Here is a 17,989-nt window from a genome sequence, read left to right on the forward strand (position 1 = left end):
CTAATATGTAGTTGGAAAATTAAACCTTTTTTAAAGTCTAAGAACTTCGCAACACTGAATCTGGTCACCCTATGGACTTAGCTTTCCTTCTTTAAAATTGAGACAGATTAGTAACATTAAAGAAGTTCAAAAATATGAATCTATCGGGGACATGAAATTGCAGTTTTTTCAAAGAAGATTTGCCGAAAGCAAATATGAAGCTGAGATCTCATTTTTTGGCCGAGCTATAATGTAGAAATATGGAAAAGACGCTCAATTTCCCGTCAAATTGTTTACAGGTGTTTGTAAAATGTTAAATTCAATATGGTCAATTGAAAAAACGAGCGTTTTCGCAATTAATTGCGTCATCAAGTAACGTCAAACTTGAATAAAGTTATTTACAGAGTAATGATTTGCAATCTTGTCATTAAGTTATTTTGTCAGTTTAGGAATCGTAAAATTTAGATTCATTTTTTTTTCAAATTCCCATAACTCTTTTCCAGAGGAATGGTTATAGCTGAGTTTTCTGATACCTCTATTTCTAACGACCAAATGAGAAATTTTTCATTGAAAAAAAGATTAGCGAAGGATAATTTTTGGGGTCACTGTCTTGGTACTAGAGATATAAAAATAAAAATTTGGAATTTTTGAATTTTTTCCCAAAGTCTTTCTAAGAAAGGTCCGCTGGATCACTGATCAAGGCTCTCATAGCTTGACAAGTAATTAATTGTTTTTGAACGAAGTTCATAGCAATTATTGTAAACGTGTGTGTCTTTTTTATGCAAAATTTTCGCTTGAAATTTTGATTTTTCGAGTGTCAAAATTCTCTCTCAATCACATTTTCAAGCAGCTGAACTCAATTGGCGGCAATTTAATACTAGAAGTCAAATGAATAGTGCGCCGAAACTGGTGCCATTTTTAAACTTTAAATCTTAATATTGGTATATGATAACCTCTAATGTGGTTATTTGAAGCCCACTTTTGAACTTCTTAGTCCCATTTAGGCTCCCCCTCCCTCCCTCCTTCCCGACTGAAGCAGGCTGCGATTGATTATAGCTCCTACTAGTCGTTCGAGAGCAATTCTTCCGACGTTTAGTCGGTTATGTTTCAATACCAAAAAAATATTTTAAATATTTTGCCTTTCTGGAAAGAAGACATTTCAAATTAGTTGAATGCCGAAAAATTGTTCGATTTTTGTTTGCCATTTTAATTCAAGACTTCAAAAAATATGCTTCTTCAAAATGCACTTTTTTCACAGACATCAGGTAAAAATTTTTAAAAAAATTTTGATTGCAGCTGCATGCCTGTGTAATCTGTTGTGCTCATTGTTCAAGAATTTGCTATCAACTTTTGCGAGGTCTTTTTGCTGAGCGTTTAGCTGTAAATGTCCATAAACGATATTTTATTTTTGTTTAAATGAATTTATAGATAATTTTAAGGCTCAGTCGGCATTAAACCCTTCAGCGGATCCTTACCGATCCGTAAGCATTGCATAATATTTTTTGTCTTTTTTGTAAATCTGTTGACAGATTTTTTTTAGTTTATTGTCGGCTCACCCTTCATCTCCTCGGCTAACAACTTGCAACGCAAATTCAGTTCGAATTTGGGATCTGCGATTTCTGTCCAACATTAGAAAGACTTTGTTAGATACCGCAAATTCCTGGCCAATGTCTGTACAGTACAGTCCTGTTACGGGGGACAAACTCTTAATAGCTTGTTCTGACGGAAGGTTAAGAGTTTATAATTCGTCTGAGCTATCGACGGCAAATAGTCACCCAAAAGTGAAACTTTCAGTTGCTGCAGTTGGCGATCATTTAAAGTATCCGGATTATAATGCAATATGGCACCCACGACATGAAAGTTTAGTTTTGGGATGCAGGTTTGAAAAGTCGTCAGCGCCTAATTCTTTGAGTTTGTTTGCCATTGACCGCAGGTTGTCGAATAATTTACGAGATGTGGCTCTGAATTATCTTTATGAACAGAAGAGAATTAACGAGTATTTGAAGCGTGGTCCAATTTTAGAGATTGCTGGAAACGGTTACAGTTGTTCAAAATACGTTTTTCATCCCGAACTTGACGTTTTAGCTGGTCTGAATTATCACGCAAATATTTATTTATGGAAGTAACGGGATGGCTATCAAGGTAAAAGAAGGGATAAAACTCACGATGCTTGATCAAGGTTGACTGGACAGGGGTCTTTTCCAATCATAGCCCCCCTCCCTCATGAAATTAGCACCCCCAACCCGCCCCCATTATGGCATATTGATGGTATTTGACAGGGGGTGTAATGTAAAAGACCCTAGTTAGGGTATATTAGCTCTCCCTCCCCTAAGTAATGCATGTTTTTGAATCAATTTTGTTTTTGCATAGCCTTATACGAGGTCGGAATTTACAATAGATAGTCATATTCTAACGTTGTGGGGGGGGGGGGGGGGGAGTGTTGAGGAAAGAGTACCTGAGATTCAATTTTGCCGATGTTTCAAAGATCATTTGTGCTCAAACTTATAAATTGTTATCTTCCTTCGCTTCAGTGTTTGAAAAATTGCTTCTCTTTCTGAGATCTTTGGAACTTTGGTTTCTTTGTTTCTGTTTATACTTTGATGCCTATTGATTCATTGTTGATGAAGACATTGATTAAAGTTACGAATAGCTGTTCAAAAATAGCCTATATTAAACGGAATTACTATTTGAATGTATTATGCAAGATTTATAGATGTTGCCATAAATTTTCTTAAAATTGATTTGACCCGAAGTCTTCCTTCTATCTATTTTCTATCTTTTATATATTCAATGCGTGAACATATAAGGTTGCATGTTTTAGAGGTCTCACTGAGCACCATGTTTTAACAGTACTACCGAGGAGCACGGTTAAGCGGTTGCTAAAACGGTCAATGACCGAAAAAGGTCGCTAAAAAGTCATTGACCGTAAAATGTTGTTAAAAGTTAATTGACCGAAAAATGATCCGCAAAACTGTCCGTTGACGGAATTTTTTCCTAATGAAAAAGAGAACACCGGAAGTGTTTCAAGCAAATAGGGTCAATGAGCGAAGATGAATAGTGTTGAAAGACGGTTCTTATAGCTGCGAAGCTGTAAGCAGAGCGCAGCTAAATTGCGCTTATCTTGGTTTTTGTTTTGGCGTCTGACGTTTGACATTTGGTCACACCGCAAGCTTCAAATGAGCAATTTTGTTGACCTTTTTTAAGCCGCTATTTCACTGCTCTTTTGCTACTTTTATTTGTATGACGTCATTTCTTAAACTAATTGGCGATGAGTTTTATGCTGAACTGTGTGACAATTTTTTTGGCAATAACTTACTCAGCTGGCTTTAAAATTGACTTCCAATTTTTTAAGATCAATTGAGGTCACTCTAACCCCTTTAAAGGTCAATCTAGAGCTTTTGAACTCTTATATACCTTTTCAGTTTGAAATTTTAGTTTGATATTTTACATCACTTGAGGCTGCCTCGCAGCTATTTCGGCACTCGGACCTCTATGACTGGACAATAAGCTGTTCAGAAAAAGCTTATCGAAAAGCTTTTTATTCTGAAAAAGTCTTGTTATTGATAGAAAGCGCTTCAATTGAAAACGGGTTTTGGACCAAAATACATAATTTTTCCTTAGTCGTTTTCCAAAAAATGTTTAGAAAAACAGTTGTGTTGAAATATTGTTATGAGCAATTCAATGACAAAGATGTCAATGGTTAAAAGGTGGATGATCGAGAAATTGTTTTTTATCAACATGTCACTGAGGAGACGCGTTTTTGAAAAAGGTGAACTCATTAACCAAAATTTGTAAATGCAAGAGGTGTCAATCATCCGATAATGTGCCGATACAAAAACCAAAGTTAGATTCCAAAAATTGGATTAAATGTTGGATTGTGTGTGAGTGAGCCCGCGTGTTCCTTCCATTTGTTCTTCGCTCCTTTTCTGAATATTTTTCTTTGACGGGCAATTTTGTTTATCAGAAATGAACTACGTCACTCTCTAAAGGACTTTTGATGCCAATATTAAGGTGTCTTGAAGTTACTACATTTTTAGCGGTCCGCAGAGGGGTGTTTCATAACGACAGCTGTTACTAATGAATTATCGCATCTAAATCGTTTCAAGCTTTAAATTTTGTTGATAGCCTTAGCCAGTCCTTCAACTCAGTTCTTTGTCTATCTGCATTCTACATCTATGCAATCTATGTCTCCTTTGTGGTTTTGGTTTTAGATTGAGAGCTTCAAGTTGATGCTATCTTCTTTGCATCACTCGTAGCTCAGTTGCTTCGTCTGTCGAATTTTTTTTTGTTACATTGGTTCTCACAGAACACAACTTGGTTCTTTGATTTTCTCCCTTCACTCGCTTCTCGGTCAATGCGATAATGCACAAATAATATGAATGAAATGTGTACCGAAAACGGTTGTTTTGAATTTTGTTTTCTGTACTGCACAAAATATGGTTTGGAGTTATTTAAAGTTGCCGAGAGTTCACGCTATTTTCCGTTTGTTGATGTATTTTGTGTTTGTATAATTATAGCAAAACTCAGAATGATAAACGCTGAAATTTCGATCGAACTTTTGTTGCCAGGTAAAGCGCAATGATGGTAGGAAGTCAACAGAGTCTTTCCTACTTTTACTTGGCCTTTTTATTAGTTCATAGTGATGATTGATCAATAAGTAGCTTTTATTTTGAACACTTTTTTTGCACACAGGTAGCCATAACAGGTAGCCTAATGCAGGAGTTAAATAACCTAGTAAACACGGGTAGTCCTTTAAAAGACGGGTCCTTTAAAACACGGGTAGTCCTAGATTATCTTTAAAAGGCATTTTGCCAACAAAATCAGGTCAAGAGCAGGTGATTGTTCCTTAAATGTTCGAATGAATAAATCCTACAACTTAATAAAAGCAAATTATTTGATACTGCAAAAGCTAATGAAAATGAGTAATAATGCTTTCAAGTGTTTCTTTGAAAAATTTGAAAAGAAACTGACTTGCGAAATAGTATCACAATTAACAACCTCTTAACTACCCGAGTTCACAGGTTTCCCTCCCTGGGTTTTCACAATTCTTAATCATTGTTTCCAGGGCTGTCTCGTTGGGCCTAGCGTCTGTATCCGAGTCCCTTCTGGTGCTAATGCTTATTTGTTTTCGATCTTTTTAGCTCTTATAAGATAAATAAATCAATTCATTTCAATTCAATTTGAACCTGAAGTAGTCATAGAAGTCTGAAGTGAAGTGCAGCTCTGAAGTGTACTTCTATACCTCTATAAAAAGCATCGCTAGTGCTGATTATGATGGTATGTATCATCATCTATATAGTACACCAAATGTTGATTGGATTGCTTATATAAGATTTCATCTCCTAAATTTCTTCCAGCCTCGTTGGTCAGAATTTATTTTTCTTTGTTCATGAGTTGAGAATTAGTTGTTTTTGGAAAAACGTGAATTTTTTAAAGATCTAACTCTCAATTTGGTTGTTTGTGTGTTTGGTTTCAGGACTCGCCCAGTTAAAAAAAATACGCAAATAATTGTTGACGAAACTTTTTTTGAGTGATCATGTTTTCGATACATCATTACTTCTTTGCTGCTCCTCTGGGTCTTCAATCAAAGAAAAGAACTCCGCGCATTTCCATACTATGTTAAATGAATCCAATTGTTTTGATCTGTTCTTCGGGTTTTTGTAATCTTCGAAAACTATTCCATGATTTTAGGCAACAACCGAAGAGATCTAGATGTATTATACTGTTTTTTCTATGGCTGATTTTTATTTTTTTTACAGTATTTTTTCTAATTACGCTGTGCGAAAAGTTATCTTTTTCAATGGCCTGGTCAAAAAATTAAAGTGGATTTTTTTGGAATCTTCAGCAGTGACATTGACTCTAAATAAATTTGTTCTTTGCTAGCCGTTTAGAATCTTTCTTGTTTGAACTTTTCAATCTCATGGATCAGAAAAAGTTTGAAGACGTCTTCGATATTCTTTTTTATCTTTTCTCCAAATAATGAATTTAACATTTGCTCAATTTTTTCCTTGTCAGCAACACCTATCAATAGGTTACATTTACTTTTTTAAGTCTTATCTAACGTTTGATCAGTATCATTTTGCTTGATGTTTAGTTTTAGACAAACTGAGTAAAAAATTGAGTAGAAGTAGTTTTAATCGTGTATTACATTTGGGTTTTGAAATTTGGACCCATAAGACCTCCAATTTTCATAAGTCCTGATCGTAGACTGTTCTTCTGGTGTTTACATTAGCAGTTGATTCAACTGAGTTTAGATAGCTTTTTAAAAGCTTTTGGATTGAGATTTGTTCGATTGTTGAGACCAGCTGCGTCCAGGTGAGCTAGTTCTCACAATATCAATTTGTGCAATTTAAATATAAATAATGAATCTACTGATTTTGTTTTTTTTTTGCTATACACCTTTATTGACTTTTTAGCTTCTAATGATGAGTCTTTACGCCTGAATTTAATGCTTACCAGTGAAAACATGCCAATTATCGCCTTCTTTTTTTGGCTACCGGGTTTTTAAAATATTTAAGCTTCAATTGTTTGTTTCCTCTGAAATAATTTGCATTTTTTTTTAATATTTGCTACTTTTGCTGATTTTAATATCGCCAGAGTTTCATCCAACTTTTTTCAATCGGAACTGTTTCTATTTTTTGTATTTTTTAAAGTAGTTTCTGTTTGCTTCCAGTATTTTTAAGTGTTTAGTTGGACAGTTTGAGCTGAAAAATTTCCTTTTGAATGAAACTTTCCAGTTAGTTGGTTTCGCTAGCAAACTTTCTTTTTAAAATCTGAAACTCATTTTAGTGGCTCCGCCCATAATATATCCTGACAATATTTGCTGTTTTTGTTCCTCTCTTTCGCATTTTGCAAGTTTTAATTCAGCAGTTTATTTTTGGTTTGAACGGTAATTTTGACCTGCAATTGAGTTTGAGGAATGAAACTGTATTGCGGCTGAGCTTAACAACTCAGAAATCAAATTGAATAGCACTTCAAGGTCATTTCGAGCAGTTCAATTTAGAATAGCATGACAAGCAAAATTTAATGCTACATTCTACTGAAGCCATACAGATTTGTTCATTTTGTTCAACATTTATTTTTAGCAACTATTATTAGTACACAATCGTCATTCATGAAGTGAAACTCAAACTCGAACTACCTCAACCACTAGCAAAACAATACTACGACTTAACAGTATTGCATCAGATTCTTTGCGATTGGATTGCGGATCAACCTGTTATTGATACAGAATATTTGACAAAACTTCTACATGGTTAACAAATTTCCCATGACATTGAATTTACACCGAAAATGTGACGTTATGGAAAAGTGTTCACATTCTGTCGACATTATTATCTACAACCAATCAACAGTTGAACTTGACATGTAAATCCACATGACTAGCAGCATAAAAGGAGCTTGAAAAACTACCAAAAATCAGAAGAAACTCGTTAATTTTGTCGTATTAAACTGACATACAGTGCGTATTGAAGCACACTTTCTTGAGCGGTAAATTACTTGATATCATGTCTTGTTTCTGTAGATCATATTAGTGATTGTACAGCCTAACTTTACTCTGACTTATTGAAAATAGAATTGACTTTGAAATTCTCAAATTTTCACATTGCGGAACGAAGTTCTAATAAATTGAGTTATAGAACAGATAGACTGTTCGTTCTTGTTTCTTTCTGTTACCAGTTGACTAGGCTGATTCCAGTTTCTTGATTGGTAGATCTGAGAACTTGGTTGCAAAGATGTACAAGACTTTGTTTTTCGCCCATGTATTAAGATTGGGTATAAAATATAAAAGGTAGCCCCACCAACGCAGTTTACGCAGCGTTACTTATTTTTACATCAGATAGTAGGCCTAGCTAACGCTCATAACCCTGTGAAATTTTATCTCACTAGTATTTGTGGTTAAGGAGATATCATTGAAAACATCTAATTTGAGACTCACTGGTTATTTGAAATTTTGGACTTTTGCTTAGTTGAAGCAAAGTTATTTGTTATTCAGCAAAGCTGAACAAGCAGTTATTTGACATTATTGAATATCAAGTAATGCAACGGCATTCTAGAGTATAGCGGATAATACAGTTCACAAAAGTTAACTGCAAAAACACAATATCCGGACAGATTTGAAACCGCTGAAACGAACTGGGCGGTGTAAAGTTTTCCTTGACTTTGATAGGATAGCAGCCGTTACAAACTGCAACAAAATTAAATTAGATTATGACTTTTACAACGGCAACAGAGCTTTGAAGGGTACCTGTTGCCGTATAAGTGAGTTCACCTAAAGGTTGCAGCCATTTTACAGGAACTCTTTTTATTTGAGCACGGAATCTCAAATTGGAATCGATGATAAGTCCTAAATATCTACAGTTTTTTAGTACATAGTTCCTCGGCAGAATAAATAACTTCATTGAAATGTTTTTCTGCCCTGAAGACGAGAACTATATACGTTGTTTCCTGCTTTCATCGTCACTTCGTTTGCATTCTCTTTTAATTAGCCTTCGGTTTTTCTCGGACTTCTGTCTTTTTTTAAATATCAGTGTTTTATTTGTACATTGAAAACTCGTAGTATCAGATAGTTTTTTCAGGTCTCTATGTAGAGGTTTTATAAAGACAATCACAGACCGTGTCAACGATTTTTTCCATTTTCTTGATCTAATCAAACAAAAATTTTTCTTGATTTTAAATTTAGACGCAGTTAGAGTATGAGACTCACCTGAAGTCTGGAAAAGTTTTTTATATATTGTTTTTATGTAGTAAGAGAATAGTTCAAACTTCTCCAAATGATTCTAGTTGCGTTAGTGTAATCCAAAATAAAATTCTGAAACAAATTTTGTAATAATTGAAGTTTGTCTTCAGTATTTTCCTAGTCGGTTAGTCAGATAGATTTAGGAAAGTTTACTTTGCGCGCAAAAATAAGTAGCCATAGTTCTATTATCCTCAAGACTGTAAAAAGTGCCTAACTAGGGTCTGGCCTAATTCACTGACAGCAATCCCAACTTTTTACGACTTTTTAAACAATGCGACCTTTTCATCTTTATTGTTTGATAACAATTGTCTTTTATGAAAAAAGGTGTCAATTGTAATGAAAAATTTTCAGTCGTGACAATGAGCTCTGAGCACTGTTTTAGAGCCGGAAAGAGAAAGTGGTTTTCGATTCAAGCCAACACTGAAAGTGAAAAAAAGGCATTTCAAACTGTGACAAACCAGAAAGCATTCAACTGTGCAAACTCTGGTCAAGAAATTGAACTAGTTGACTTGACAGAGGAAAGTGATGTAAATGATTTGAAAATGAAATGTGGAATGGAATCTTCTGAAACAGGTTGGAAAGCAAAATTTGATTGTGACTTTGCAATTTTGCCCAAAGATTTTGAGGAAAAGAGATGCGTTCAAAATCGTTCTCTTTTTAAAGCTCAAAATCAAACAAGCAGCACCACCGATATTTATGAGTTGATTGATTTATGTGACGAAAACGATGCTGAAAACAAAGAAAATATAGAGAATGCACGTTTTGCGTCAAGTAGTAATGAGTTTCATTTAGAATTGTCGACCAAAACTGTCCAACCTGAACAGTTCAATTTAGAATAGCATGACAAGCAAAATTTAATGCTACATTCTACTGAAGCCATACAGATTTGTTCATTTTGTTCAACATTTATTTTTAGCAACTATTATTAGTACACAATCGTCATTCATGAAGTGAAACTCAAACTCGAACTACCTCAACCACTAGCAAAACAATACTACGACTTAACAGTATTGCATCAGATTCTTTGCGATTGGATTGCGAATCAACCTGTTATTGATACAGAATATATGACAAAACTTCTACATGGTTAACAAATTTCCCATGACATTAAATTTACACCGAAAATGTGACGTTATGGAAAAGTGTTCACATTCTGTCGACATTATTATCTACAACCAATCAACAGTTGAATTTGACATGTAAATCCACATGACTAGCAGCATAAAAGGAGCTTGAAAAACTACCAAAAATCAGAAGAAACTCGTTAATTTTGTCGTATTAAACTGACATACAGTGCGTTTTGAAGCACACTTTCTTGAGCGGTAAATTACTTGATATCATGTCTTGTTTCTGTAGATCATATTAGTGATTGTACAGCCTAACTTTACTCTGACTTATTGAAAATAGAATTGACTTTGAAATTCTCAAATTTTCACATTGCGGAACGAAGTTCTAATAAATTGAGTTATAGAACAGATAGACTGTTCGTTCTTGTTTCTTTCTGTTACCAGTTGACTAGGCTGATTCCAGTTTCTTGATTGGTAGATCTGAGAACTTGGTTGCAAAGATGTACAAGACTTTGTTTTTCGCCCATGTATTAAGATTGGGTATAAAATATAAAAGGTAGCCCCACCAACGCAGTTTACGCAGCGTTGCTTATTTTTACATCAGATAGTAGGCCTACCTAACGCTCATAACCCTGTGAAATTTTATCTCACTAGTATTTGTGGTTAAGGAGATATCATTGAAAACATCCAATTTGAGACTCAATGGTTATTTGAAATTTTGGACTTTTGCTTAGTTGAAGCAAAGTTATTTGTTATTCAGCAAAGCTGAACAAGCAGTTATTTGACATTATTGAATATCAAGTAATGCAACGGCATTCTAGAGTATAGCGGATAATACAGTTCACAAAAGTTAACTGCAAAAACACAATATCCGGACAGATTTGAAACCGCTGAAACGAACTGGGCGGTGTAAAGTTTTCCTTGACTTTGATAGGATAGCAGCCGTTACAAACTGCAACAAAATTAAATTAGATTATGACTTTTACAACGGCAACAGAGCTTTGAAGGGTACCTGTTGCCGTATAAGTGAGTTCACCTAAAGGTTGCAGCCATTTTACAGGAACTCTTTTTATTTGAGCACGGAATCTCAAATTGGAATCGATGATAAGTCCTAAATATCTACAGTTTTTTAGTACATAGTTCCTCGGCAGAATAAATAACTTCATTGAAATGTTTTTCTGCCCTGAAGACGAGAACTATATGCGTTGTTTCCTGCTTTCATCGTCACTTCGTTTGCATTCTCTTTTAATTAGCCTTCGGTTTTTCTCGGACTTCTGTCTTTTTTTAAATATCAGTGTTTTATTTGTACATTGAAAACTCGTAGTATCAGATAGTTTTTTCAGGTCTCTATGTAGAGGTTTTATAAAGACAATCACAGACCGTGTCAACGATTTTTTCCATTTTCTTGATCTAATCAAACAAAAATTTTTCTTGATTTTAAATTTAGACGCAGTTAGAGTATGAGACTCACCTGAAGTCTGGAAAAGTTTTTTATATATTGTTTTTATGTAGTAAGAGAATAGTTCAAACTTCTCCAAATGATTCTAGTTGCGTTAGTGTAATCCAAAATAAAATTCTGAAACAAATTTTGTAATAATTGAAGTTTGTCTTCAGTATTTTCCTAGTCGGTTAGTCAGATAGATTTAGGAAAGTTTACTTTGCGCGCAAAAATAAGTAGCCATAGTTCTATTATCCTCAAGACTGTAAAAAGTGCCTAACTAGGGTCTGGCCTAATTCACTGACAGCAATCCCAACTTTTTACGACTTTTTAAACAATGCGACCTTTTCATCTTTATTGTTTGATAACAATTGTCTTTTATGAAAAAAGGTGTCAATTGTAATGAAAAATTTTCAGTCGTGACAATGAGCTCTGAGCACTGTTTTAGAGCCGGAAAGAGAAAGTGGTTTTCGATACAAGACAACACTGAAAGTGAAAAAAAGGCATTTGAAACAGTGACAAACCAGAAAGCATTCGACTGTCCAAACTCTGGTCAAGAAATTGAACTAGTTGACTTGACAGAGGAAAGTGATGTAAATGATTTGAAAATGAAATGTGGAATGGAATCTTCTGAAACAGGTTCGAAAGCAAAATTTGATTGTGACTTTGCAATTTTGCCCAAAGATTTTGAGGAAAAGAGATGCGTTCAAAATCGTTCTCTTTTTAAAGCCGAAAATCAAACAAGCAACTCCACCATTCATGAGTTGATTGATTTATGCGACGAAAACGATGCTGAAAACAAAGAAAATATATCGAATGCAGGTTTTGCATCAAGTGATAAAGAGTTTCATTTAGACGTGTCGACCAAAACTGTCCAACCTGAAATTTTTGACGGAACCAGTGTCAATTCTAGTAAAATATGTGTTGCAGTTAATAAGAAACGCGTGAAATATTTTGCCAAACCGAAAAGTGTGTCGCTTTTTGAACAAATGAGGTTGAGAAATATGGAAGAAAATAAACAATTTCTACAAGACATCGAACTGAATTCGGATTCGTCGCTTTTAGCTCCAAAACCACCTAAAGTTGTCAAAGTTTACAAGAAAGTTGACTACGGCTCCGGGCCTAGACGCGAGTCAGGTCGTCTCAAAAAGGAAAATTTACCCTCGCTGTTCGCCAATGCCCCGCAATCTGTAATATCCGAAGGGAGCTTGAATTCTTTAATCGCGAGTGACAATTTTGATCAGTTTAAAAACTGCGCGCTAAACACAGTAAGTGAAGCTCGGATGACTGGGAGAGAGATTTTAGCAAATCGAGATGCGTTAAGGAAACTTTACTCCTTAGAATATAGAAAAGCTGGAAAGTGTTTTTCCAAAGAACAAATTATGGACATAGATATACACCCCGGAACCAGCAATGTGATGCTGGCAGTTGCAGGTTATTATGGCTCTCTGGCATTTCTGAACATCGACAGAGACAAAGAGGCATTGGATTAGTGATGAGATATTCAATATATTTTTCTTTAAAAAACTGATTTTTTTGTGTGTAAAAATTGAAAATTGTCTGAAGGGCATTGAGAGTGGTTTATTATGCATCAAATTAAATCACCAGTATTTTGTTTTTATTCAATGTTAAAATAATTGATTTTGGCAGATTTACGAATGACTATTTTGATTGCTTAAATGCGAATCTTTTTTTGAAAAAGTCATTCGACTTCCTGGCTTTTAAAAAATAATTGTGTTCTTTATTAATTGCTCTCAAACAAAGTTTGTAGCACTTATATTAGTACTGTGGTCTTTTTTATGCGACTTTGGCTTGACCGATTTTCAGTCTGACCCTTTTTTGACTTTTTGTCCTCAATAACGGGATGAACTGGTAGCGCCCGGAGGGCATTAAGTTTCTGAGCAGCTCTCTTAGAGCCTTACGCTTTTCTAGTCTAAGTGTGCAAGTCACCAAAACTGTTTTGAAGAAAAAATTTCACGGTGTGAAGGGCGGTTCTGAATCTTAAAAATTTGCCCCCCCCCTCAGTCAACCCTCCCCCCAGCACTCCCTCATCAACCCCCTCTAATGCTAGCCTCCCCAAGCCCCAGCTGGCTACTACCGAGGCCAACCGTTTGAGAGCAATTCGCGAGGCGTTAGTCGGTTAGGTTCCTACCCACTTTAGCGGGGGAGGAACTATATACTCAAACGGTTCTTTTGTTCAGTCAATTTTGGTCGATCGACATGTTGATCGTAGAGAGCTGTGAGTGGTATCATTAGAAAGCCCGTCCAGTGTAGAATATGGAATTAAGAATATTTTTTTAATTTCGTTTTGTTAAGGGAGTTAACGAGGTTATTCACATTTTCCGGTATTGTTGACTATCTTTTTGTCAGCTTTGCTAAAATATGTTAAAATTGTTTTAAAAAGTGTCGTCGTTGGTTTGTTTTTTGTAAACATAGAAGATTGTCGATGAAATTTTTCTAATTCTTGGCCCAAATTTTTTCTACTTATTTTTTTTTAAAAATCAGCTTTTTTCATCGAAAAATGCAAGAAATAAGCTTTTTTGGTCAGCTTTGCTTGAATTTGCCGAAAATGCACACCTAGAAATTGCTGACACAATTTGCCTCAACTCAAGAGATGGCTAATTTACCTCTGCTGTCTCTTTGAAAGTTTACTAGGATGGAAACTTTGCCGGTTTTAGCTAAACCTCGATAATTATAAACAGCATCGTTTTTCTTTGACATACGAACTTTTTTGTCATTATCTGTATCCATTAAACAGGTAACCATTGCATGTTCATAATTTGCGAAGAGTAATAGCAAGGCTAGTTTTGGTCTGATCGTGGAATTCTAAATCCAAAAATAATCCGGATTGTAATCAGTGGTTGTCTTTTCTAAAACAAAATAATACTGTTTTTCATTGTCATTACAGAAATGAAACATTGATTTGAAAGCTCACTATTGACAGGTTCATTTGCCAGTTAATGTTTTGAAACATTTTAGTTGAAAATTATGTCGTTTCGACTTTTAAGCTCATTTGCTTTCTAAATAAACAAGGGATTATAGAGCTTTGCCACTGTTTTTTGGTCAACTTGCAGAACAATTCATATGTAGGCTCACTATTGACAGGTTGAATGGCCAGTTAATGTTTTGAAACATTTTAGTCGAAAATTTTTGTCGTTTTGACTTTTAAACTCATTTGTTTTCAAAATAAACACCATAGGATTATAGAGCTTTGCCACTGTTTTTTGGTCAACTTGCAGCTTAATTTCAGCAAGGACAGAATGCATCTTCAGCTTAATTAAATCTCTATGGAGGCTTTAAGGTTAAATAAATATTTTCCGGCTTCAAGACTCCTAATTTCGAAAAAAAAATGATTTTTGGACGTTTGCCATTTTTTCAGGTTTTTTCTGGTTTTGTCACATTATCAAGTTATTGGTAGGGCGAATCATTTTAGTGCTGTACAGAAAATAAGCAAAATTGAACTTATAGTTTTTTAGGGAATAGATTATGGTTTTAACGGCTTGGACACCTTTTTCTAGAAGAATTTAATGAAATTTTTTCCACTTTTGTCTTTAATTGCCCACGTTTGGGATCCGTTTTTTTAAATTTTCAGCCCGATCCAAGCCGCCACTCGAGGAAATCTGTCGTTAAAACAAAACTTGGCCGTGATTGACAAGTAGATAGTGATTGTTCAGCATACAGAAGATCAAGGGTTTGAACCCCTCCCTGGTGAGAATTTTTGGGACCCATAAAGCTTTATCTGGGTTACACGCACCTATGAATTAAATTGCCAAGTTAAATTGCATAAATTGCTCTCGAACTGACGTTCGAGAGCAATTTATGCAACGCTAGCAGGTGTATCTTTCCGCTCTAAAAAGAGTTGAAAGATCTGTTGTTTTTTTTTCAACTCATGATCCGGCTGCCTAGTCCTATAGTAGGTTTGGGATTTTCTTATGCAACAGCTCTGCTCTGCTTTTGATCATGTGTTTGATGACCACTAAATGACAATAGCATTCACGATTTTCTGTAAATGTTTTTACATGATAAAATGATGGATCGTTTCCGTTTGTGTCCAGAACGTTATGCACCCCCCATTTACAGCACGTGCCATTACATAGTAAATTATGTAAAAATTTGGCACTTGCGTCTGGGGGGATGCAAATAATATGCACCCACTAAACTGTGTGACAACCAGAAAACATCAAAATGCAAAATGATAATTAGCAAAATGCAAGTCACAGTTTCAGTCATAAAATGCACTTTTTTCAATGAAAGAACAAATTAATTTAGTTGCTGTACAAATACCTGCTAACAACGTGAACAGAATAAGGAGATCCGGAATCTTCTGTTACCGTTTCACCAATTGTAAAATTACGAAGTCTTTTCGCTCGACTGAATAAGTTTTGTCTGTTTTAGTTGAATTAATCTTAAAATATAAGACAGATTTTTAGAAAACTAAGATGTTCACTAATCCAGTTTTTTGTCTGTTTATTTACAGAATTTGGAAACTTTTAAGTTCGATTTGCAGCTTCACGGAATTTCATGCCTTAGATTCTCTCCGCGCGACCATTCACAGTTGTTGACATTGGAATGCGACGGATCTCTGAAGTGTGTTGACTTGGTCAAATTTGATTTCCGCGTGATCATGAGCCAGGAACCAACTCGCACCCTAAATGGTTTCCTATATCCATCCATTTAATTTTCTTCACTATTATGCCGTGTCTGGACAAAACAGTCCCAGATAAAATAGTCCCAAATTGAAAAATATTCCAGACAAAATAGTCCAATAAAAGCAGACAAAATTTTCCCAGATAAAATAGTCCAATAAAAGCAGACAAAATATTCCCAGACAAAATAGTCCAATAAAAGCAGACAAAACAGTCCCAGACAAAATAGTCCCGAATAAATATCGAAAAAATTATAAAAGATAATCTACAAACAATTAACAAATATAATCTATGAGTTAATTTTCTGAATGTTAATTTTTAATTGATATGAACGAGGACAAAACCAAAAACTTGTTTCAAAATAAATAGTTTGGCTAAAACTAAGTTGTAATCAGCTTAATATTTGTTCAATGAAATACAACTATATGAATAATTTATGTGGCTCCTTTGTTAATTGGTGTGTATGTGTCTAACTATGTAAGTTCAGTTGGGACTATTTTGTTACGGACTGTTTTGTCTGGGAATATTTTACTATTCGGGACTATTTTGTCCGGCACTGTTTTGTCTGTTCGCCTATTATGAATTTGATATGTCAAATGGAATTTAAAAGATTGTTAAAACAGCATCTACTCCAGCAATTAAGAATTCTACCATTTGAAAGAAACGTCAGCTACTTCAGAAGTTACTTTTATGTTTAGTAGAATACGGAACTCTTATTTTTTTTTGATTTAAAATTCTACTTGAGAAATAGAATGTATGTATTATATCTGACCTGTTAAATTTAAGCCTCGTTATGAAGGTAATTTTCTTGTCAATTCTTAAAAAAAGATATATTTAGACATGCTTTGGTTAAAATTTTGACTGAGTTTTGAATTTTTAATGTGACGTTATATTGCAAACTGATCTTGTTTGTTATATCATACAATCAACTAAATGTTAATGAAGAAAAGATCTGGGCTCTTATTGTTTTTTAGTTTTAATATTTATTTGTCATGCACTCTTTGAAATATTTGGGTCTTTGACCAACTTCAAATTTAACCTATTTTTCGGGCAGTTGAGTATGCTAAATTGGGTAATATAGGCTAAATTGTAATAGGGATATAATGAATGGATATCATATCTCGTGGACAGCAATTGGCAGATATCATTCTTTCGACTTTTTGCAAAACGGAAGATCAATTTGTCTGGGAGCCCCTAAAGGTTGTTGACGGGTCTTCTTTTCTTTGTAATTAGCCCTTAGTTCTACTATTTTGATGGTGCGGGTGCTTTAACACCTTAGTGAATTGAGTACATCTTACGTTCATCTTGCAAAATAATATTTCTTTCTTGCAAGATAACTTTTTCGTGCATTAGAAACCTTTTCTGTTGAATATGCAAATTATAGTTCTAAATTAAGAAGGTTGCGCACGATCACGGACCTAACGTCATATATTGAACACTTTTTGAACGAAGATGGCGTTTAAAACAGCAAATAATGCGTTAAGAAAAGTCTATGATTTGAAACGATGGAATATAAATCACAAAAAGGTATTAGTGTTTGAGTCTAAAAGCACAGACAAGGAGGCTCGGTAATGTGCGTTTGCACAATAAGTTCCGACCCCGCACGTCTAAAATTTTCACTTAATTGTCTACCAAATGAGGAAGAGATAAAAAAATAACATATCAACATATCGTTCAACAAACTACTAAAAGAATCAAACAATCTACTCTAGAGGGCCTATGAGACCTGTGGCTACCATAATATGACTACCAGAAAAGACGGCAATAAAAATCAAATAGTTACAAATAATAATTACGACCAAAACTCCTTTTTTTGAGAACCAATTATAACCAAATCAAAATGGCATCAGATAAAATTTATTCTAAGAAGATTAGCCGGTACTTTTTTGGAACAAAATATGGGACTTTTCCTCAATGCTACTTGGCAACAAGTCGACTAGAAATGAGCAAAAGGGGCAAAGTTTATTATAATATTGCTTTTTTTAAAAAGAATTAAATTCGAACTGATAAGAAACATTACGCATCAAATGAAATCATTGAGAGAGTCTTTTATACCTCAATAGAGAGCGACTGAGGCCTTTCATTATCCAGGACATGTCATACGACTACAAAAAGAACG

The 17,989-nt window shown here is 34.6% G+C and overlaps 2 protein-coding genes across 2 annotated transcripts in view; one reads left to right on the forward strand and one right to left on the reverse strand.

Moving 5' to 3' along the window:
• The window catches only part of LOC142350263 (uncharacterized), a 484,377-nt gene that overhangs the window by 221,380 nt on the left and 245,008 nt on the right, over nt 1-17,989 (reverse strand). The window lies entirely within an intron of this gene.
• LOC142350540 (uncharacterized) overlaps nt 1-17,989 on the forward strand; it is a 44,403-nt gene that overhangs the window by 22,570 nt on the left and 3,844 nt on the right. The window contains exons 4-8 of the mRNA XM_075402388.1: nt 6,234-6,294; nt 9,102-9,292; nt 11,642-12,705; nt 15,702-15,879; nt 17,002-17,070. Of these exons, the coding sequence (XP_075258503.1) occupies nt 6,234-6,294; nt 9,102-9,292; nt 11,642-12,705; nt 15,702-15,879; nt 17,002-17,070 (1,563 nt within the window). The remainder of the gene's footprint in view (nt 1-6,233; nt 6,295-9,101; nt 9,293-11,641; nt 12,706-15,701; nt 15,880-17,001; nt 17,071-17,989) is intronic.

Source organism: Convolutriloba macropyga, chromosome 12, assembly GCF_964194025.1.
Source record: "Convolutriloba macropyga chromosome 12, txConMacr16.3, whole genome shotgun sequence".
NCBI classification, from domain to species: Eukaryota; Metazoa; Xenacoelomorpha; order Acoela; family Convolutidae; genus Convolutriloba; species Convolutriloba macropyga.